The following is a 24,013-nucleotide window of genomic DNA, read 5'->3' on the forward strand; positions in this document are numbered from 1 at the left end:
AAAAACCAAAAAGAAAAAAAGAAAGAAAAATTAAAAATGATTTTTTTTAATAGTACGAACATGTGTGTACATGTGTGTGTGTGGTTATCTAAAGTTCCTCCTTGTTCTTAGGTTGTAACATTCTTACAGCATACACTATTTTGTTGATTAAAAAAAGAAAGACTGTATTCTTAATTATGCACATGTGTGTGGATATGTACTCCTGAGAGAGATGCCTGAGGAGCCAGAGACTTTGGATTTCCTGGAGCTGAAGTTACAGGTGGTTGAGAGCCGCGTGACAGCCGGGTGCTGGGAACCAAACTTGGATTCTCAGGACAAGCAGTACATGCTCTCAACCACTGAGCCATCCTTCCAGCCCCCATTCTTGATTTTGATTCGCCTGCTATTTCCTGTTTCATCTTTTTAAAAATCAGCACGTAACTTATAGACATTGGCATGCCATTGTTTAACTTCCAGTGTCTTTCTCTTGGTAGATCAGTCATATAATGGCAATTTAGACTTAATTAAAACCAGTATTTTTATATATAATTAAATGTTTATTAGGTTTGTTTTGTGTGCAAGAGAGAACATGTGGAGGTCAGAAGACTACTTCCAAGAGTTTGTTCTCTCCTGCCATGTGGATCACAGGACCAAATTCAAGCCCAGTAGCTAGTACCCATAGTACTGAGCCATCTTTCCAGCCTCTCCTGTTAACATCCAGTTTTGATTATTTCAAGCATGTTATTTATTATTTGCTTTTCCATCCAATATGTTGCAAACATCTGAATAAGTTAATACTCATTTCCAGTTTGTTCTGAAACTGGAATAGCCCAGTTATTAGCTTTTCTCTTCAGACAGTGAGGGTGCACACCTTTAATCCCAGCAGCACTCAAGAGGCAGAGGTAGGTGGATCTTTGAGTTCCAGGACAGCCTGGGCTACACAGAGACTCTGTCTCAAACCCAAGCAGACAAACAACAGAAGAAGGTAGTAGTAGCATTTCTCTTTGCACCACCTGGGGCCATTCAGGGTCCCCACCACTGCTGTGAGGAGCAGTAATAGACGCTCATCTAGCTGCATCTCTGATACAGTTCTTTCCTTGACTGTGTTACAAATTCAAACTTGTAGAAGATTTCTGTAGACAGGGTTATTGACCAAGTTGCCTTTAGAAAAAAGAAACTCATTTTTGCTCTCATCCACTATTTTTAAGATTATCTACCTTATGTTGTCAACTTTGCATTTGAAAAGTGTGTGTGTGTGTGTGTGTGTGTGTGTGTGTATGTATGTGTGTTTTACAGAGATTGTTCCTGAGACTTGTCTTTACTTTCTATAAAAACTTATATTTGAATGTTACCAGACTCTATCTGGGATTTCCCCAAGGCAAAGAAAACAGGATTGTTGGAGAGGAAAAGAAAACAGACTTAATTCAGGAAACTCAGTAGCTGCTACTCTGACATCTTGGGTTTAGGGGGCATAGAGTGTTGTTGGTAGTTATTAAAAGGAAGTTAGTGTGCTGAGATTGAAGTGCTAGTCCAGAATTCAGGAAAGGCCCCGGGAGAAGCAACAGCCCCTACTCTGTTGAGAAAAGACCCACTAAAGCCAGGGGCCTGTATGAAGGCAGTAGGTTGTTCAGGAGCCTGTATTAAGGCAGTAGGTTGTTCAGGAGCCTGTATGAAGGCAGTAGGTTGTTCAGGAGCCTGTATTAAGGCAGTAGGTTGCCCAGGAGCCTGTATGAAGGCAGTAGGTTGTTCAGGAGCCTGTATGAAGGTGTAGGTTGTTCAGGAGCCTGTATTAAGGCAGTAGGTTGCCCAGGAGCCTGTATTAAGGCAGCAGGTTGTTCAGAAGCCTGTATGAAGGTGTAGGTTGTTCAGGAGCCTGTATGAAGGTGTAGGTTGTTCAGGAGCCTGTATGAAGGTGTAGGTTGTTCAGGAGCCTGTATGAAGGTGTAGGTTGCCCAGGAGCCTGTATGAAGGTGTAGGTTGTTCAGGAGCCTGTATGAAGGTGTAGGTTGTTCAGGAGCCTGTATTAAGGCAGTAGGTTGTTCAGGAGCCTGTATGAAGGCAGGTTGTTCAGAAGCCTGTATGAAGGTGTAGGATGCAGTGTGTTCAGATTTCTGACTCTGAAAACATCACTGCAGAGGAAGGAAATCTTCGGGTTCAGCCTGGAAGTGGTCTCAGCTTCCAGAACGAGTAGGACTTGGTACAGAGGCATCTACTCTAAGAGCATAAATAGGAAAACATGAGTCAGTGTGTTTCCTCCTTCCTCGTCCCTCCTCCTCTTCCTCTTCCTCTTCCCTTCTCTGCTTTTGAGACTGAGTCTTGCTGTATAGCCTAGGCTGGCCTTGAATTTGTGATCCTCCTGCCTCAGTCTCCTCATTCAGGTGTGTCCTACCAGACCCAGCAAAAGCATGAATTTCATGGATTGTTTGTTTGTTTTTTGTGTTTAGCCAGTATGGAGTTGAATTTCTACATAGGCAGCTTTGGGAAAACACAAATACTTCTAGTATTTTCTTCTAAAGTTTCATTTCAGTTTAAGTGGTAGCAAGAAATCCTTTCTTTAGCATGCCCAAGGTTCTGTCGGCCACAGCTTTGTTTGTTTGCTTTGTTTATTCAAGAAAAGGTTTCCTGTACCTAGGCTGGATTTGAACTTAGTATGTAGGAGACTGGGTCTCACTAGATAGTCTGGGTTAGCTTTGAACTAAGAATCTTCCTACTTTAGCCTCCAGAGTATGAAAATTATAAATGTGTACATTATCACCATGTCAGCCTTACAATTTTGTTTTTTATTTGTTAATTGCATTTTAAATTTATTCTTTGAAATTTTCATGTAATTTATATGCTGTGCTTTGATCATATCTATCTACTATTAACTCCTCACTCTGCCTAGTGCCTCTATTCCACTACCTCCCTAACAACTCTGTTTTCTAATGGAGAAAGCAGGTTTTCTTGACTGTGAGGGCTGTTAACGCCAATGCCTAGTTTAATAAAAAACAAGCACATTAGTGACTACAAATAGTCAATACTTTATCTTTTTTTAAAGAATAATTTATTTTTATTTCATGTGTATTCATGTTTTACCTGCATGTTTGTCTGTGAAAGTGTCGAATCCCCTGAAACTGGAGTTTTAGACAGTTATGAGCTGCCATGTGATGTGGGTGCTAGGAATTGAACCCGGGTCCTCTGGAAGAACAGCCAGTGCACTTACCACTGAGCCATCTCTCCAGCCCCATCAATTCTCTTTCTAAGGCTGCATTTTTAGCATTTAGTCGTGTAATTTTATAAAGATCATGTAGGAAGAACCCCAGTACTTACCGGAACTCCTTACCATTGTCAGCACATTCCCAGCTTTACCCTTTTGTGGTGACACTGAGATTCTGTCCAACACATGATCCGACTAAGCAATGTGTTGATCAGGATGGTTGAACATACCCTGTAATAGCAGTTAGTGGGTAACTCATTCCTGTTGATTTTTTGTTTTGTTTTGTTTTTTTTTGTTTTTTGTTTTTCGAGACAGGGTTTCTCTGTGTAGCTTTGCGCCTTTCCTGATACTCACTTGGTAGCCCAGGCTGGCCTCGAACTCACAGAGATCTGCCTGCCTCTGCCTCCCGAGTGCTGGGATTAAAGGCGTGTGCCACCACCGCCCGGCTTATTCCTGTTGATTTTTAAGGGAGAATTACTTTGGGGAGAAATTTCTTCATGATACTGAGAGCCAAACCCAGCCTTCATGTATGCTACGTAAACACTCTATAACAGAGTTTTTAATAGGAAATTTCCACTGGTCAGGCTGTCCTGAAGTCCTGACCCTTCTGTCTTTACCTCCCTCGTACTGAGATTCCATGTAGGCACCACACCACGCAGATGGTAACATTTTAGATAGTGTAGTAGAAAACTAATTGACATCATCCTATTAATGGGAGTGAGGCTTTGTCTTGGCCTTTCAACTCTTTAGTGTGGTGATTGTGGGGAGACTGGGGATCAAGGGTGGAAGGAAGATATACAACAGAATGAAAGAATGAAGGAATGAAGGTAATTGAGATAAGAGAAAAATTACCTCAAGACTGAGTGAAATTGGAGACTTCTTAAGTCTTTTCAGAAACAAGACCCGGTGTGGCCAGTGTTCAGTCCAGTGTCACTCACTGAGGGCCAAGGAGCAACGTGTTGGGTAGTGACCTGAAACACACTCACTGCTTTGAACACTGTTTCTGAGAGCATCAAAGAAAGCTATTCAGTAGGGTAGACAGAACCTGCACGACCCGGATGCAGCGCTAAGCAAGACCCATGGCAGTGGATTGAAAAAGGCTTTTCATCTCAGTGTGAGGAAGACGCTTATAAGGGACAGAAACTCAACCCCTGGCAGGGATATGCTGACAAAAAGTCAAAGCCAGTATCATTTTCTTGGCATGAGGAGACCAAGCCAAGATCGTCGGGAGGCTTAATCTATGTGGGTCAGCAGAAGCGGGAGGCTTGTGTGGCTGTGACAGAAGTGACCCACTGTGCTGGATGAATGAGGGGAAGGATCTGTGTGACTCGTGAATAGCTGTGCAGGGAAGGGAAGAGTGAGAGTTCTCAGAGAAAGGGAGGCAAGCCAGGCCGGGGTCAGGGAAGACCCCACAGGCATTTCATCTGAGCAGGAGTCCAGTTTTAAAAGGAAAAGTGTAGATAGAACAAGGTGGCAGCGGAAGGAAGGTCTTGTCCCTCGGCTAACTGTTTTCCTAGCCGAGTCAGTTGAGAGGTTCAGAAGGACACAGAACAGGGCTGGACAATAGTAGTCCCTGAAAGAGTGACTTTCCTTCCTAGGATCAGCTGCGATCAAAGATGGGAGGGCAGATCTCGTCTAGGCCTGTGTGCTGAAAGAGCCACCAAGGACTGTGGGCTGTAGGGAGGGGGGCAGGGGGAACACGGCTGTGTGTCTTGGCAGTTCAGTACCACTGTGTGTACTGGAATTTCAAGTATTCGCCTCTCTTCAAATTAAAATATTAGGCGAGGCATAATAAAGTCATTTCCCTTGTTTCAAATGAAACTAGAGTGAAAGTTAAAGTGGAAATTGCATATATACTGAAAAGACTTTAGGCATAAAGGAAAAATATATTCAGAGTTTTTGTTTGCTTGTTTGTTTTTAACTTTTCCAGTGAATTTTTGTTAGTAGTTACATTATGATTCAGGGTCCCAGGGTAGGGACCATCATATGTCCAGGTCCCCCTTTTACTATCTGGGGAGAAGAACAAAGAACAGAGGAGAGGTGGTCGGAGCCAGGTCAGCTCTTCCCAGGCAATGTGCCTTCTGCTCTGTGGTCACCCCAGGCTGAGACCCATGATGCAGGGCTGAGGGATTGAACACACGCTGGTACCACGCGCACACAGACATCACCTGCCTTTCAGTTACTGACTTCTCTCGCACGCAGAAGAAGTCCAGGTAGCAAAGGCTGAGGGGCTCCCAGCTGGATCAGGCCCTCTGAATAGGTGAGACAGTTGATTGGCTTGATCAGTTTGGGAGGCATCTAGGCAGTGGGACCAAGTCCTGTGCTCATTGCATGAGTTGGCTGTTTGAAACCTGGAGCTTATGCAGGGACACTTGTCTCAGTCTGGGAGGAAGGGACTGGATCTGCAAGGACTGAGTCTACCAGGTTGATTGCAGTCCTCGGGGGAGGACTTGTCCTGGAGGAGGTGGGAATGGGGGGTGGGCTGGGGGTAAGGGGAGGAGGTGGGAGGGGGGAGAATAGGGGAACCTGTGGCTGATATGTAGAACTGAATGGTATTGTAAAATAAAATAAATAAAATTAAAAAAAAAAAAATAAGTCCAGGTAGCTCTGCCAGCACTTCCTGGCCTGGTTATGGTTTGGGAAGGGACTGTCAAGGGGGCCGTTTCATAGCTTTTGATTTTATTTAGTCTTATGCCTTCAGTCGTGGTGCTGACTCTGAAAGACCGCCCCGGAGCTTCACTAGTTCAGTGTGACCCTTAGCTAAAGACACCAGTGTCAGGGGTTTGCTTGTTTTTTAGATCTCCAGTTGCTGCAACAGATACTTTATTTTATTTATTTATTTATTTATTTATTTATTTATTTATTTATTTATAATTTTTTGGAGCTGAGGACTGAACCCAGGGCCTTAGCACTTGCTAGGCAAGCGCTCTACCACTGTGCTAAATCCCCAACCCCCAGATTCTTTATCTTTTAAAGAAGGGTATTCCAGATTGGGTTTGGTAGCACATGGCTATAAGTCCCAGCACTCAAGAGGCTGAGGCAGGAGGACGATAAGTTTGAGGACAACATGGGCTGCATATCAAGACCCTGCTTCAAAAAAGTGGGGTGGAGCCGGGCGGTGGTGGCGTACACCTTTAATCTCAGCACTCCTGAGGCAGAGGCAGGTGGATCTCTGTGAGTTTGAGGCCAGCCTGGTCTACAATTCTAGGACAGGCTCCAAAGCTACACAGAGAAACTCTCTCAAAAGGCAAAAAAAAAAAAAAAAAAAAAAAAAAAAGAGGGGTGGGTGGGGACACCCCATCAAATTATCGTGGACAGTTTTACAAAATGAGCAGACCACCGTTATTAGAATCTGACCCCTGTTTTTATGTTTTTACAGTGCTAAGACTAGATCCCCGGGCCTGGCGCATACTAGGCATGTGCTCTACTACCAAGGTGTATAGTATATACCCAGTTTTAATTTTCAAGACAGTATTTGATGTGGCCTGGGCTATCCTTAGTTCCCTGTGTAGCTGAGGATGACTTTGAGTTCCTGTATCCCCGTCTCTATTTGGTGGATTCCTGTGGCTTTTGAATATTTCTATGTAAGTTTGAATGGGGCAGTTTCTGTTCAGTGTTTCTTACAGGTAAAATTATGAAGCACAAATCTTACATTCACTCAAGTAATAATCACATTGAAACAAATTTCTGTTTTCTTTTCTTTTCTTTTTTTTTTTTTTTTTTTGTTGTTGTTGTTGTTGTTTTTTTGAGACAGGGTTTCTCTGTGAAACAGTCCTGGATGACCTGGAACTCACTCTGTAGACCAGGCTGGCCTCGACTCACAACATCCACCTGCCTCTGCCTCCTGAGTGCTAGGATTAAAGGTGTGCACCACCACTGCCTGGCTGCAGCCAGTGCTTTTAACTGCTGAGCCATCTCTCCAGCCCATGATACAATTTTTAATTGTAGCAGGTTATGGTAGATTAAAAAGCAGAATGGGGCCCATAACTAAGCTTCCAGAGAAGCCCATGGAACCCAGAAATTATTTTTTTTTAATGCCAAATGCTGTTTATTGAAGGGGGGAAGAGGCTTACAGCACAATGGGAGAACCCTGGAGGGTAGAAGTTAGCTACAGATGTTTTACAATCTTGCATCTAAGCTGTTAATGCCCATTATGCAGGATACACAGACAAGGAACTTCTCTTAAGCATTCAGGAGGGTGGAACCGGCAGGGAATTAACAAAGGGAGGATATCAAGGTCAAGGTCAACAAGCAAGGTAACAGTTACCCAAAACAGGGGCCAGGGCCCTACAGGTCCCCCTTTTACTAAAAAATGAGCTTCTGACTTAGGTTGCGTGGGACGTCAACAGGTCACCTTACCCATCATGGAGACGCCTGCCCAGGCCACACAGGTGCTCTGTCTTAGGTGGCATGCAAATTTTTGCTCAAAGTTCATTGTAGAAATGAACATTCTCAATTTCCATTGTATTCTTTTGTTGTTGTTGTTAAGATTTATTTATTTATTATGTATACAGTGTTCTGCTTGCATGTATGTCTGCTGCCAGAAGAGGGCACCAGATCTCATTTCAGATGGTTGTGAGCCACCATGTGGGTGCTGGGAATTGAACTCAGGACCTCTGGAAAAGTAGCCAGTGCTCTTAACCTCTGAGCCATCTCTCCAGCCTCTCCATTGTAGTCTTAAGGGATCTTTGATCCCACAACACTCAAGAAGCACTGATTTAAAAACTCCGCAGAGCAGCTGGAGAGACGGCTCTTCAGTGGTGAAGAGCACATACTGCTCTTCCAGATTACTTTAGTGCTGTTCCTAGGCTGGGTGGCTCACCGCTGCCTGCGACCCTAGCTCCAGGGGGATCCAGTTCCTCCATCTGGCTTTCTTGGACACCTGCGCTCACATGCACATACCCACACAGAGACACATAATAAAAGACAAATCTTTAGGAAAAGAAAGGAAAATGATGGAATACAGGCTTGTGGTGCTCAGGGGGTTAACAGTAACCTCTGCTGTAAAGGGCATCACAGTGCTTCTGTCAGGGGTTCCAGCAGCAGCGCAGAGCTGCTGTGACCCTGGGCTGACCTTGAACATCATCTTTGCTTTGTCTTTTTCTTTGGAGCGCATTGGCAGTGAAGGACTTCCTTCCTTCCTGGGACTGGACCTTCCCACTGTATGTGTCATGCCTCCCTTGGGTTTTATTTTCCAGATGGGAACAAAGAGAACTGCCCAACGGACGTGTCTATTATGTTGACCACAATACCAAGACCACCACCTGGGAGCGACCTCTTCCGCCAGGGTAAGGCCTGAGACTGGACTGGGTACGCGGGATCTCCCATGGGCATCTCTGCCACTCTGCCATACTGTCTTATCATACCCTGTCTCTCTTTGCTGGCTTTCCGTCCCTCCATCTTCCTGACTTCAACCTGTCCTTCATTCCACATGTAGTGCACTGGACCCAACTCATGGCCAGGGGCTTTATTACCGTGTGGTATTCGGTGCTGACAGGGCCGTTGAGTCCTGGAGACAGGTTTGAGGAAGCCCCTTGGGTCTTGGGGTCTCAGTGGCATTAGTCAGCTTTCTATCTGGAGACTCCCTTACGAGGAGTGGCCAATTCAGTTCCTTTCTTTAGAGGCAGCAGACAATTACCCTGGGTCAGTGTCTCTCTCTCTCTCTCTCTGTCTCTCTCTCTCTTTCTCTGTCTCTGTCTCTCTGTCTCTCTCTCTGTCTCTCTCTCTGTCTCTCTGTCTCTCTGTCTCTCTCTCTCATGTGCGTACACCCACACACATACATATAAATATAAATAAAAATCTCTTAAGAAAAGAAAAAGCAGAACAAGACTAATATCCGGAGAGATGGAGCAGTTGGTAAAGTCCTTACCAGGCAAGCTTGAAGACCCGAGTTCAGATCCCAACACCTGTGTAAAAAGCCAGGTGCAGTAAGCCTGTAAGCCCGACACCGAAAGGACAGAGGCAGGAAGATCCCTGTGCTCACTGCCAGCCAGACTAGCTGAAGTGGTAAGTTCCAAGTTCAGTAAAATACCCTGCTTCAAAATAATATGTAAGGCAATAGAGGAAGACACTGATGTCAGCCTCTGTCCTTCATACATGTGACACACATGAACATGTACACAATGCAACATGTATACAAATGTAGAAAGAAAAAGAGAGTTGCTACATTTCCCTGTACAGCCTGCCTCCAAGAGCAGGTTGCTCCTAATTCATCTGGCCTTGGTGAGAACACAGTGGAGTTCTCCCAAACCAAAGGTGGAAAAAGACTTCCAAGTGAGGAAGACTGGCCAAGTTCAGGGAGAAGGGGTTTGATTTCCTGTCTGCCAGGGACAGAAAGTTCTTTCCACGTGTGTCTCCTAGAGCTCATGAAGGGAATGAATTCTGCCCTCAAGAAAGACTCACCCTCTTCCCACCCAGTGCAGCCATGAGGGGCTCCTGCATGTGTATGAACACCACCCTCCTCCTCCCAGTTCTCCTAGGAAAGGGTGGCGGCCGGGGGCCTGGGAAGAGCCTCTGTGCTTTGGTAGGTTCAGCTGTCTGGGGTGCCAGGCAGATCCCACCTCACCGTGGTCTGGCTCCACAAATGTCCACACATGCGCTGCTGTCTCCAGCTTCAGTGGAGCACTGGCTTTTCCTCCTCTTCCCTGCTTTCCTGGCAGTGGTGCTCCTCGTCTGTCATCCCTAGTGCGCTCTCTCTCTCTCTCTCTCTCTCTCTCTCTCTCTCTCTCTCTCTCTCTCTCTGTCTGCTTGGACAGAAGTCAAGTGAAGGCTACCAAAGTTAAACACTGGCTTCTTAGTGTTTTGGTTTGGGTTTTTTTTTTTTTATTTCCACATTTTATTGTGGAAATGATGGAAATTTTTATACTATTATGGAAATTTTCAGGTATAGAGAGAATAGTATAATGAGCCCGACATACTTAGAGGCAGTTTTTTCTGTACCAGGGTTGACACCTTATAATAGCATATGGATAAGATCGAGCCCTCCACCATTTGGTAAATAATATTTTCTTGGAACATGGCCACATTCCTTTGCTGACCACTCTTCTCCTGTCCTCTCCTCTTTCCTTTCAGTGCTCACATCCAGTGCCTTGGGTGTGGTCGGCATGGTAGGCAAGCGCTGTTTGAGCCACACTGAGGTTATGGGAAGGTTTTTCGTGGCTGGCTGGCTGGTTGGTTGGTTGATGTGTTGTTTTGTTTTTGAGACTGGGTCTCTGTGCAGCCCTGGCTGACTTGATATGTAGCAGGCTGGCATAAACTTAGCGTAGCTCTGCCTGCCTCTGCCTCCTGAGCCTAGAGCTAAAGCCGGATGTTACCACGCCTGCCCTGGTTGGTTGGTTTTTTTGAGATAGGCTTCTCACTCTGAAGCCCAGGAACTTACTTTGTTTCCCGAAATAACGCAGGCTGTCCTTGAACCTATAGTGATTCTGTGCTTCAACTTCCTGAGGTCTGAGTTTGTTTTTAATGGCTGCTTTCATTCTGCAGTGGCACATTGAGTAACTGCTACACTGACTAGCAGAAAGTTTAGACATTTGCTTTATAGAAAACCTTTCCAGTCTGTGATCTCTAACCTTCATCCACCCTCCTTGCTTGTCTTGGTTTAGGTGATTTTGAAGCAGATTGTATACATTATCATTTACCCATATTTCAGTACACACTTCTAAATTATGTCATTAGCCAGGTATAATGACGCACACCTTTAATCCTAGCACTCAGATGGATCTCAGTGGAGCCAGCCTTGGTCTTAGAGTGAGTTTCAGGACAACCAGAGCTACACAGTGAGATCTAGTCCTGAAAAACAAAAAGGCCGCCCGAAGCCGGGCGGTGGTGGTGCATGCCTTTAATCCCAGCACTCGGGAGGCAGAGCCAGTCGGATCTCTGTGAGTTCGAGGCCAGCCTGGACTACCAAGTGAGTCCCAGGAAAGGCGCAAAGCTACACAGAGAAACCCTGTCTCGAAAAAACAAAAAACAAAACAAAACAAAAAAGGCACTGGAGTAAAACCTCCATGTTGTTAGTATAAGTGATGGTATATCAAAACTACAGAACTAGACCACTTAGTGAGCAGAAAAGAAAGATTTATTGGGGATCAAGTTGCAAAGACCATCTCAAGGTGGAGGGGAGGCAGAGAGAAGAGCCAGTTGGTGGGAAAACAAGCTCGTTTTATATGACAGCAGGGTGGGGATCTGAGCCGATACAAAGTGTCCATATTAATCCAGAACTAGGTGTGTTTGTGCTTGACCTTTGGGGGAAGCTTAAGGAAAGTTCCTGGTGAACAGAAACTGTAGGAGGGCTGTTTTTCTAGTCAATGGAAACCTTTAGGCTTGTTTGCCTGGTAACAGTCCTTGTGTTCACCTGGCCAAAGTCCTGTTTAAGACTATGTCACCAGCACTGCCATTTGTGGGGAGAGGGGGCTTTGGACCCGGCAGTTAGCAGTATTGCTCCATATCATCCAACACCCAGTCAGTGTTTGGATCTCGCTAATTGTATCACAGGTCAGCATTGACTTGACAGTATGACTTGCACATCTGAACTTTAGAACAGGAATGCTGTAAAATGTACTGTGGCTGCCTCTGAACCTCTGGTCTGTAGGATGTGTAGCTGTAGCTGGTGTTTGGATTTTTTTTTTTTTAGACAGGGTTTCTCTGTGTAGTGCTGGGATTAAATGTAGACATTGATCTGTTAAGCATTTGAGTGGAGCGCAAGTTAGAGATGGAGTTCTAAGGATGGCTAGGGTCTTACTATTCATTAGATATTAAGTTGGGACACCAATCAAGCTTTCTTCTTTCTAGGGTGAGGTTATTGTTACTGGATTTTTTTTTTTTTTTTTTTTTTTTGAGGCAGACCGTCATGTAGCCCAGGGTGGCCTCAAGCTTGCTATATAGCCAAGGTTGACCTCAAACTTCTGTTCTTCCTGCTTCTGTTTCCAAATGCTGGGATTCCCAGTGTGCTTTATGCAATGTTGGGCCTCGTGCATGCTAGGCAAGCACTCTGCCAACCTGCTCACAGCCTTTTAGTGTTCTCATGGGAGATGCCTGTCTTGGTACCCAACACAGTTCTTTTAGAATCTTAAGTGAAGGGCTTTTACTTCCTTGTATGGTAGGAAACCCAGAAAGAAGAAAAATATTGAACATAGTTAATAAGAGAAGTCTCTGCCCAGAGCAGTGTGAGATACAATCACGATCATAGCAACTTTAAAACAGCAAATAAAACAATTATCTCAGTAAACTTACTGATTAAGAAACAAGATTGGTCAAAGGACTCACTTTATCATGGCCCTATTATAGCAAATTCATAGCAACATATGTGCAGCTCAGTCCTTTTATTCTGGAGCACAAAGTATTGGGCCTGGTAGCCAAGGCTGCATCATGTGCTCTTTGGTCGGTCCTGAGCAGTGCTCCAACCAGAGCTAGGCAGAGAGAGAGGGATTGCTGTAGAAGGGCAGCATTGGACAAGCCCCCAGACATTTGTAGGGGTATACTTACATGAGAGCAGGAGGATGGCATCAGTAGAGGTGCCGGGGGTGGGGGTGGGGGTGCATGGAGCAGTTTTGCTGGTGTGCCTGTGGAGCTTTGGTTTTTGGTGCTCAGTAGAGCCGAAGTGAGCAGGCTGACTCCATCTTCAAACACTGCTGTGTTCTCAAAGATTATGACTCTGCACAAGATTTTATGGGAAATAAATGGTGGAATTATCCAGCTTAGAAATTCCACATTTTGGAACTAGAGAGAGGCTCAGCTGTTAAGAGTGCTTGCTACTCTTCCAGAAGAGCTGAGTTTGGGTTCTAGCACCCATGTCAGGTGACTTACAACCATTTGTAACTCCAGCTCTGGAGAGTCAGTGCCTTCTTCTGTTGTGGGATGTTTTGATTGCATTTTGACACTCCCGAGACTGCCAATAAAGTTAACTTTGAATCAGAAGGCGGAGCTAGCTACTAGCGGGCCAAAATCAGCCTTAGAGGTTTTGGAGGACTGAGGATATATAGAGAGACACAGGAAGTACTAGGGAATGGCTAAGAGAATGGCTCGGCCTTTTTTTGGGATCAATAAAAACTTCAGTAAAAACCTGAGAGTCAGATATTGGGGTAAGAACCTGATTGACCACCAGTGAAGTGGCAGATAAGCAGTCAGTGACCTTCTCTGGGTGAAGTGTTTATCTAATTATTCTTTATCAATAAAAACTCTAGTCAGATATTGGGATAAGAACATGATTGATCAGAGAAGTGGCAGAGAAGTGACCAGTGACCTCCTCTCTCCTTCCATGACCCATAACACTCTTCTGGCCTCCCAGAGCACTCATACACAAGTGGAGTGTGCGCTACACACACACACACACACACACACACACACACATACACACACACACACTGACAGACATACAAATAAAAACAAGTCTTAAAGAAGTTTGACGTTCTCCTAGTGAAGGACTTCTAGGTAAACATGTAGACTGAGTATGTATTTATCCCATTCTTCCTGAAAACTTGCTAAAATGGCAACAAATTCATTTTAGGAAAAGCACAAATGTTAAAAGATAAGATATAGCCAGGCATGATAGCACATGCATATAATCATAGCATAGGAAGTGGAGGCCAGAAGATCAGAGAGAAGTTGAAGGAAGGATGAAGGGAATAGAAGAGGGAGACAGACAGACAGACAGACAGACAGCACACAGGAAATAGTGATCAAAATGTCTTTGCTGACAGGCGAGTGCTGGAGCTGAGGAAGCCTGCATTTGAACTATCTGGCCAGATTGCAGCACAGACATTAAAGACCCTAAGGAGGGGTGTGGGCTGAGATGAAAACCTGCAGATCACCTCAAGGCCTTTTTTGCAAGAGCAGTTCAAGTCCTAGGTTGTCAGTCATCACTCCCATTCTGCTGCCGCATGTGCATGTTAGAGCACATACTTCCTGCCACGTGTGTACACACAAACATACACACACACAGCCATGTGACTGTTACTGGCCCTGAAAAGCTTCTCAGAGAGCTGGGCCATGCTTAGGGACACAAACCATAACTGCAGCAATAGATGGACTGAAGAAACCATCCCTCGGGATGAGGAGTGGAGGGGTTTGGTGTGGTTTGGTTTTTGCTGGAGAAATTGGCCAGCCTGGAGGAGGAGAACTGCAGACTGTGACGTCTGAGGACCTTCAGATAGGCTAGCTGAGCCTCTGCCTCAGGAAGACAAGCGCAGCCTGCAGCTTGCACCTGAGTACGCAGCCTGCTCCTGCTTTATTCACAGTGATTCTCCTGTCTCAGCTTCCTGAAGACTGGGATTACAGGCATGAACCACTATGCTCAGCTTGTAAATTTTAATTAATATCCTCAAAGTTTGGGGAGAAAAATAAAAATACAGCCGCAGTATAAGAACTCAGTATAAGAATCATGAATTAGCTGGGCGGTGGTGGCACACGCCTTTAATCCCAGCACTCAGGAGGCAGAGCCAGGCGGATCTCTGTGAGTTCGAGGCCAGCCTGGTCTACAGAGTGAGTTCCAGGAAAAGTGCAAAGCTAATCAGAGAAACCCTGTCTAAACCCCCGCCTCCCAAAAAAAGAAGCATGAAGCTATCACTGCTTACTCAATTCTGTATAAATAGGAAACACTCTGGCTGCTAGTCAGTCAGGCTGCGAGATTCTCTTGACCATCATGCCTGGCTCATCTTTCTGTCACTGACTCCTTACCTCCTCTCTGGGACCTGGCTACCTGGCAGTTAATATGTGTGGCAATAGACATGAGAAAATCAAAGCCAAGTATAGTGGTACATGTTTGAGATCTCAGTTCTTTTTGTTTACATGTTTTTATGTTATGTCCATGAGTGTTTTGCCTGTGTGTATGTGTGTGCACCATATGCGTGCTTGGTGCCTAGGTAGGATCCCCAAGACTGGAGGTGTAGACAATTATGAGTTGCCATGGGGGTGTTGGACTTGAACCTGAGTCCTCTGTAAGAGCAACAAGTGGTTTAAACCAGTTGTGAATCAACACTCCAGCCCCATAATCTCAGTTCTTGGGAAGTAGAGGCAAGAGGATCAGCCTCAGTTGATAATTCAAAGCCATCCTTGGCTACATAATGAGTTGGAAGCCAGCCTGAGCTACATGAGACTATGTTAAAAACAAACAAACCCCCCAAAACAAAAAAGAACCCCAAACTTATTAGATTTTTGGAGAAATGGAAATTAGAAGGTAAGTTTAGTGAACCTGGTACCCAAGCATGAGTCCTAGCCAGAGAGGATAGACAGACAGACAGACAGAGAAGAGGGAGTGCTCTTACAACAAAATAGAAATCTACCGAAACCGGGGCGGCAGAGGGGCGGAAGTGCCCGCCACTAAACTTGACACCCTTACTTCAATCCCTGGAACCCATAGACCCCTGGAACTTGTCCACTGACTACCATATGTGCACATATACACTCTGGCACTTACATGTGCACGAATCCCATACACGCACTAAAGAAAACATAATATAAGAATTTTTAAAGAAAAAATGATTACACAGGAAAATTCTGTCTCGAAAAAACAAAACAAAAAAAGAAAGAAAAAAGTGAGCTGGCAGTGGTGGTGTACACTTTTAATCCCAGCACTCTGGAGATAGACAGGTAGATCTCTGAGTTCTCGGCCAGCCTGGTCTACAAAAAGAGTTTCAGGACAGCCAGGGCCTGTTACACAGAGAAACCCTGTCTCAAAAAAACAAAACAAAAAACAGACAGACAAACAACAACAAAAGAGAGAGAGACAGAGAGAGAGAGAGAGAGAGAGAGAGAGAGAGACAGAGACAGAGACAGAGACAGAGACACAGAGACAGAGAAAGGAGAGAGAGAGAAGAGAAGAAAAAAACGAGCTGGACACAGTAGTGTATGACTTTAATCCCAGCACTCAAAGACAGAGGCAGGTGAATCTCTGTGAGTTCAAGGCCAGCTTGGTCTTCATAGTAAGTTCCGGGACAGCTAGACCTACATAGTGAGACCTTGCCTCAAAAAAACCAAAAAGAAAAGAATTGCCAAAATGGAAATGCAAAGTATCCAGATTAACAGGGCTCACATCCAGTGCTCAGCCTGGAAAATGAAGAGTGACCCGCCCAAGCCACATCTAATGGAATCTCAGACTGCCAAGAAAAGATGTTGGAAGCTTCCAGAGGGAGAAACTAGGGTCCATAGAAAGGACCACGAGTCAGGAATGCCACAGCAGCAGTAGAGCGGCCGTCACACCAAGCGGGGAAATGGCTTCCCGTTGCTTTAACATTCCAATGGAGAGGACGAGCTCAGCATCCTCAGACATGCTGAGTTTCAGAAACTTGACTTTGGAACTTCTGCTCGGAAAGTACCATGTGATTTACTTTACCAAATGAGAGCAAGCCAACCCAGGAGAAAGGATGGGTGCAGCATACAGGGGACCCAACCAGAGTCCGTCGAAAGTTCTCTCAGGAAGACGGGGGTGAGGTGACCTGGGATAGCTGTGGAGAGCAGAGTATTGTGGACATGCAAGTGCCCACATTAGAGGAAGGCTAAGGAAGAGGTACAGCTAAGGAATTAATGACACCGAGAGATCACTGTCCTTTTAGAGAATAAATCACAAACATTGGTATTCAAAGTTGGGCATGTCGTGCTCACCTTTAATCCCAGCACTCTGGAGCCAGAGGCAGGAAGATCTCTGAGTTCAAGGCCAGCCTGGTCTACAGAGGGAGTTCCAGAAGAGCCCAGAATATGTAGTGAGACCCTGTCTCAACAAATCAATATCCACTCTGACGTAGACATTGTAGGGAGTTTACCAGCTCATGTGATGGAAAAATCTAGATGCTCTGATTTCTAATGAAGCTTAGATCTTGTGTTTCAATACTCTAACCCACGACCCAGCTTTTGTCTTGTGTTCCTGCCCTGCTGTCTGCTGGGCCAACCTGACTGTAGAGCTAACAAGTGGCTGCTGGCTCTGCTTTCTACTCAGAGTCAGAAAAGATGGAAGACTGTTTTCTCCCCTAGAATGTCCCAGCAGATATCCTGAGATTCATTTTGATTGTCCCAGTAGGCCACATGCTGACTTGTGGCCCAGGCACAGTCAGTTCCTTATAAGACATCCTGAGACTATCTTTAGAATTTGGGGGTGGGGTTGGGGGCCAGCAAAGATGGTGGAGTAGCTGTCTCAGCCGAGCTCCTTGTTTCCAGGTGGGAAAAGCGCACAGACCCCCGAGGAAGGTTTTACTACGTGGATCACAACACCCGGACAACCACCTGGCAGCGGCCGACTGCGGAGTACGTGCGGAACTATGAGCAGTGGCAGTCACAGCGGAACCAGCTCCAGGGGGCCATGCAGCACTTCAGCCAGAGATTCCTCTACCAGGTGAGAGAGGGCGAGGCTAGCCCGCCAAGAAGGGGTGCCTCCCTGCCGCCAGGGTTGGCACACACGCTCTGTAGACTGCTTGTGAGCAGGACTGTGACACTGCAGACGTCACTCACCTCAGTGAGATTCCTCACGTTTCTAACTCAGTAGCTCCGTGTCTGCCTCAGGTCCGTCACCGGTGTGTCTGCAGCTGGGTTTGCCATCCTTCTTTCCGTTTCCATAGTGGTCTTGGCTCCCAAATCTAGAAGGCCTGAGACAGCTTTCTTTTTTGTTTTGGTTTTGGTTTTTCGGGCAGGGTTTTTCTGTGTAGCTTTGCGCCTTTCCTGGATCTTGCTCTGTAGCCCAGGCTGGCCTCGAACTCACAGAGATCCGCCTGGCTCTGCCTCCCGAGTGCTGGGATTAAAGGCGTGCGCCACCACCGCCCGGCCCAAGGCAGCTTTCTTTTGCCCCTTCTTTATCCCACTTCTCTCTAAACTTTAACAAGAAAATCTATGGAAAGAATCTTCTTTTCTCTCGGCCCAGACTTGAGGCTCTTTTGTAGGTCGTCGAGGGAGGACTGGAAGAGTTCCGGCTTCACTTCCACTTGCTCTTCAGCAGTTTTTCTTTTTGCCTGGCTCTCTCACTTTAGCAAGCCCTCAGGGTAAAAGTTTGGATTGGGGGGTGGAGGTGTCTTGAGAAGTGAAACTTAAATACAAAAACCGTTTTCTTTCTGAGTATTGTGGAATGGTTTACTCAGCTGCTTGGGTTGGGGCAGCTACCTTGTTCTGTGAAATAGAAGACATCTTGTACTGAAGAAACGTGGTGGGAACCTTTTTTATTTTTGTCTGCTCTAAATGTCTCTGTTGGTTTTCCCTCTCGTGTGCTATGGTGCCGTGTCCTGGTTACAAGTAAGAAGGCTTGCTTTCATACAGTTATTTTGGGGTTTGGCCTTGACCCAGGGTTTGACTAGGAAGACTAAGAACTGATACTCTGCTAGCAGTCCCCACCACTCCCCCGCCTTCTCCTTTTGCTGGGTTTAAACTGAGATCTTGTTCTTCGCTGTGCTTTAGAGAACATGAAATATGGTTAACATGGGTGTCCAGGGCATTGGGATGGCTGGCTCCTGCCTCCCTTCCTGGCCAGCCTCCGTATGCGCGCACCTTTTCCGTGCTTCCTGGGCTACTGCTCTCCTGTTCTGGCGTTTGCCTTTTTGACTGCCTGAGGGGCCTCTCTTGCTCTGAATCGGCGTGCCCACTGTTTTGCGTGCGTCACCCTCGCCAGTCCTTTTGCCCCGTGTGTGTTCCCGCTGTGTCCTCTGAGGACCCCGCACAGTCCTGCGGGTTGTGTCATTGCACTAGCTCCGTCCCACGCTTATGTGGCACCTCTGTTTGCATTCCACCTGGCCTCCTCTGATGGCCAAAGGAGGAAGCCAGGGTCTGCAGGACCAACCCAGGCCACTCTGTGCTTCCTGCTCTGTGGACTCAGATTGGACCTCCCATCCTTCCCTCAGAGAACCCTTGGGCCACGTCCTCGGCACCTGGATTTTGCTCTGGCTCATCAGGTTCACCCTGCGAACACAATGCATGCCTCTGCTCTGCACCCTCTGCCTTCCAGAGCCTTTTCTGTCCTCGGCTGTGTTTGCTAGACATTCTTTATTTCTGAATTTGTATCTTAAAATATTACTGGGACTTTGTGCTTAATCCCAGAGGGACTTGAACTCACGTAACTTTCTGGCTCAAGGCATGCATCCTGGACCTCCAGCCCTGGGACATTACCCAGGAGGGTGGTTCAGCAGTCACACTTGTGTTTCTGGTTCTGAAGGACACTGCTCTGTCTCTCAGAGCTACCTGCACCTCCAGGTGTTCTGGGCATCAGTCCTCTTGTCCTGTCTGGGCTTTTCCGGCTCTGCTCTGTAGCACACTTGGACCCTCAGGGAAGCTGAGGAAAGGGGGCGGTTGGTTCCCGGTGAAGGCGTGGGAGTTTGCTTTGGGTTTTTTGGTCATATTGCAAAGCTTTTATTTTGGTTTTCCCTTTTCCTTTTTTATGATGTGAGTTGTAAAATGCACCTTACGGAAGACATATCCAAAAAAAGCAAAAAAACAAAAAACAAAACCAAGCGATCTGCTTTAGCTATAAACAGTGAAGTCACTGTTGGTGTCCATCAGTTCTGATTTCCATGCTGTGTTCTTCAGTCTCATCTGCCCTTTCCTGTCTTCTCTTCTCTGTCCTTCTTACAGACTGAAGGTGTGGTGAGTGGAGCTGATGGGATAGGAACTGGAGGGTGCCAAGGAAATTCAGTAAAGACTGCTATAATGAAGGAGAGCCAACACCTTCAAGTCTGGGAGAGAAACAACGAAACTAAACAAATAGCAAGAGTTAAGGAAAGGGGGGTTAGCTAGGGATGGTGGTCCACACCTGTAGTCCCAGATGTTTGGGAAGCTGAGGCAAGGAGGGAGTGTGAGCCTGAGACTGAAGCCAGCCTCAACTATAGAGAAGTCAATTCATGGGAAGAGAAGAAGGAGCGATGGATATGTGTTTGTTTTGTTGTTTTTTTTTTTGTTTGTTTGTTTGTTTTTCGAGACAGGGTTTCTCTGTATAGTTTTGGAGCCTGTCCTGGATCTCACTCTGTAGACCAGGCTGGCCTCGAACTCACAGAGATCCACCTGGCTCTGCCTCCCGAGTGCTGGGATTAAAGGCGTGCACCACCACTGCCCGGCTGATGGATATTTTTGTTTCAAGTTCTGTGCCATCAGGAAGGACCTGCTGGAACCTGGGATACTTTATACATATTCCGAAGAGCCTAAGCACCAGACTTATGCGCCAGTTGCCTCTTCTTTTTCTTTCGTTCTGATTTTCTTTTGTTGTTGTTTTTTGTCTTTTGAGGCAGGGTCTCTCTATGTAGCCTAGGATGGCCTGGACCTTGCTACATAGACCAGGCTAGCATTTAACTCAAAGAGACCCATTTGCCTCTGCCTCCCAAGTGCTGGGATTAAATGTCTGTGTCACCACACCTGACTTGTTTCAGTTGCAGGCTGGGCATTGCTCAGTGGTAGGAGCATTCACCTAGCATGTGTGAATCCCTTATCCAGTCCCTGGAAACCACAGTCACACCTATTGCTCGGCACTGACCCGCTGCCTTCAGTTAGGCTCTTATCTGATGGATGCATTGTGTTTCACGTCCAGTCTTCAGCTTCTACTACCGAGTGCTTTCATGAAGACTTCTTAGCATAGTTGAAGGAGTATTACTAGGTGATGTACCTCACCACCACCTACCCCCCAAAAACTCACACACGTACCCAGATGACCGGTGTGAGCTGGGGAGATTTTCATCATTGAGGCAGATCTGAGTTGGCATGGAGTTGGCAGGGCCAGGCCCCAGCCCCAGGCCAGCTTCCCTCAACTTTGCCCAGCTTCCTTTGAGCCTTGTGGCAGGAGGCCCTCTACTGAAAGGAGCCCTGTCCCATCAAGGCACCTATGGTTTCAAGACTTAATGACGGTTGGAACTCACTTGGAAGAGGAGCCTGGATTGGCACCTTGGGAAGAAAGTTCCTCTGTCCCTTCAGTTGGGGGGAGTTTGGTTGGCAGTGGAGCACCACCAGTGTTTGCTCAAGCCCAGACTGAGCCGCATTCATCCTGCTGCTCATGTGTGTGGCTCTGTCATCCCCAGATGGGGCCAGCCAGGTCCGCAGCCTGAAGTCTGCATTTAGAACCTGATCCCCAAAATGATGATTAAATTCTAGTAAGTGAAATAAAAATGCTTGCGAGAAGAGAGTAAAACAATGCTTGTTTTATTTCACTCTGAAAAGTTTCTAACAGCGTGCCCCTGCTTCCCGAGGGCTACGAGAACTCTCCATCTACTGCAGCCCTTCCCCTGGGACCTGGGAGCTGAAGGAGGCTGAAGGGGCGCTAGTAGAAAGAGCCCCTTCCCCCTTCTCTGTCAGCAGCCCCAGCCCCACCTCCCCAGACAGGCAAATGCAGAACACTGAGCAACTCAGGTTCAGGCAGGGAAAGAATAAAGGTGCTTTGTGAAGGGAAGGGAAACATTCCTGGGGGAGGTGAGGGGCTTGGGCCATGAAAGTGCCCTCAGTCTGGGTGGATGCTGTACACCCAGGAGGGAGGTGGCGGGCGGAGGGCCGGCCCCAGCCAGGAAGCCCTGGGCGTGGGCAGGGCTTGTGGGAATGATTTCATTGGAAAGGCCTGCGGTATTTTTTCCCCTCCTGTGTGTGGTTCTTGGAGAAAGTTGGAGGTGGTGAGGATTTCAGTTGCCTTGGCCGCCAGGAGCAGGAGCTGAGCAGAGCAGAGGTCGGCAGTGAGCTGGCCGGGGAGCTTGCTCTGAGCCCTCCTGCCATGCTCAGGCCTGACTTCTGGGGCCCCTAACCCCGCTTGTTCTCCCTGCTCCTAGCCCTCCAGTGCTGCGTAGAGTTCTTTTTCTGGTTTTTCTTAAACAAAGACTTTCAAGGAGCAGATGCTATCTAAGGTCTCACTGTGTTCTTCTCTACTAAGGGCTAAAATGTGGAAGTGAGTCTTTGGCTTTTCGACTTCTATCGATGCATTTATGTTTCACCAGAGTCGTTCTTAACGTCTGTGTTCTGCTGTCTCTGTGTTTAGTCTTCGAGTGCTTCGTCTGACCAGGACCCCTTGGGCCCCCTCCCGCCTGGCTGGGGTAAGTACTGAGTCCTCGGCCTTCTGTCCCCATCTCCTGCACGTGCTGCCCCTTGGGTCTTCTCTGCACTTCATGTGCCGAGGACGCCAGCTGGAGCAGTGGCAGTGCGAGAGTCACCTCAGCAGTCACCTGCCCCAGCTGGAGGAGTGTGGCCCCAAGAAAGAGCTCCCCAAGCAGCCACGGGACGGCTCTGCTGGAGTACTGGGTTTTGGGGGTGGGCAACTGAATCCACTGAATCCAGTTACTTTGACCTGTCTGGTGTTCATGCAGACCTCCCTCTGATTGTGACTCTGGCTTAAGGGCTGTCGTAACAAGTCTTCTTTGCAGCTGAGACACCGGAGGATGGACAGCAGCCTAATTTTGACTAGTGTCAACCTGCTTTTGGTTGTGGTCCTGTTGCGAACGAGACCACAGGCAAGCAGAGTTACCCACTGGGTATTGGTCCTGAGAGTACAGCACTGCTAGTTAATGGCTGACGATCCCTTGTCAACAGTAGCTGCTTCTCACCCATCCCAGGTCCTTGTGTGACTTGCCAAGAAAGGGTTAAGGCACAGGCATCCTTTAAGGGCAAGACGTTCATGACTTGGGAGAGATTGTAGGCTTCATCGTTATTCTAGGAAGGAGTACTGTGCAAAAAAAGTACCATTAGAAATGGCAAGACCCAGGAAATTCTGCAGCTTTCTGAGCTGGGCAGGATTTTGTTCAGTCCTACAAGAGTCCCTGATGCCAGAGGGAGCAGTTTTCACAGGAATAAGCAGGTAGTGGGTTGAATGTCTTGGTTAGGGTAACGGAAGATGGTAGGTGCTGGTTTGGTGATGCTCACAGATGGTATTACGTGGGTGGGGAAGTGCCACTGTATGCCCACAGTGTCAAGGGCATCATCTCCAGGATGTGCTCCTTTGGGGCTAGATCTTGATGCAGACACAGCTGTTCCCTGGTAGTTATTTAAGAGGGTCTGTCAGCTCCTCCAGAGTGTCATTAAGCTTCTCTTACATTCCAGAGTGCCAGAGGCTCCTGTAGCCTAGCCAGACATATTGGTTAGTAAAAGCCCATGGATTCTTGATTTCAGGTAGGAAATCCCCATATACATAGACAACTTGCCTGGCTCCCCGACCCTCCAAGTAAGGTTACTGGCACCCCAAGGATGAGTGGGTCAAACAGGGTAAAACTTGGGGAACCCGACACAGGCAGGGGAGGTGCGTCAGGCTAAGCAGGAGTCTGCAGCACCGTATGGTATCGTAGCTGGTGACTTGGAATCTGGACTGCAGTTTGGCTTGGGCTGTGCACTAACTTCTTTCTAAATGACGGTCACCAGGGAGAGGACTGTGGAGACTGGAAGGTAGCTCACAGGCACAGAGTGTGCAAGCATGGGAGGTAGAAGAGGAGTCAGGCTCAGGCTGTTTGTGTCTATCAGGAAAACAGAAATGTTCTCTAAGTGAGACGAGAACACTGAGGCTGGGCATGGTGGCACTCGTCTGTAGTTACAGCACTGTGGAGGCTGAGGCAGGAGGATGCTGGAGTCCAAGAGCTGCAAGAAAACACTGTGCCAAGAGTATCTATCCTTTGGGGGCTCTGGGTTGGGTTGCCAGGGCTGTATCAGGGCTGCCTCCCCGCAAATGGCAAGAAGAACAGAAAAGCCAGGCCAAAAGAGAATACCTTGGATGGTGGGCCTGCTCGTCTTCCTTTTGCCTTGAGGTTTCAGGTGCCATTGTACTCCTCCAAGGAGCCCCGTGGCTGTCCCTAACTATGGTTTGCTGTGGGTGGGCACCTCCAGTTTAGAGCAGATTGCTCCTGACCAGCGATGGCATGTGACAAATGTTTCTGAGTCCATTTGCCCCTAAAACATGGTGCTGTTGTGTTCATAAAAGGCCTTCTCCAT

At 47.0% G+C, this 24,013-nt stretch overlaps 1 protein-coding gene across 2 annotated transcripts in view; it reads left to right on the forward strand.

The window, feature by feature from the left end:
* Wwp2 (WW domain containing E3 ubiquitin protein ligase 2) overlaps positions 1 to 24,013 on the forward strand; it is a 127,110-nt gene that overhangs the window by 92,031 nt on the left and 11,066 nt on the right. Inside the window, exons 9-11 of one of the 2 annotated variants that reach the window (XM_028889212.2) lie at positions 8,374 to 8,463; positions 17,318 to 17,492; positions 22,080 to 22,134. In XM_028889212.2, the coding sequence (XP_028745045.1) occupies positions 8,374 to 8,463; positions 17,318 to 17,492; positions 22,080 to 22,134 (320 nt within the window). Of the gene's footprint in view, positions 1 to 8,373; positions 8,464 to 17,317; positions 17,493 to 21,779; positions 21,990 to 22,079; positions 22,135 to 24,013 lie in introns of those variants that run through there. The other variant, XM_037206252.1, reaches the window with a different exon arrangement.

Source organism: Peromyscus leucopus, chromosome 5 (genome assembly GCF_004664715.2).
Source record: "Peromyscus leucopus breed LL Stock chromosome 5, UCI_PerLeu_2.1, whole genome shotgun sequence".
Lineage (NCBI taxonomy): Eukaryota > Metazoa > Chordata > Mammalia > Rodentia > Cricetidae > Peromyscus > Peromyscus leucopus.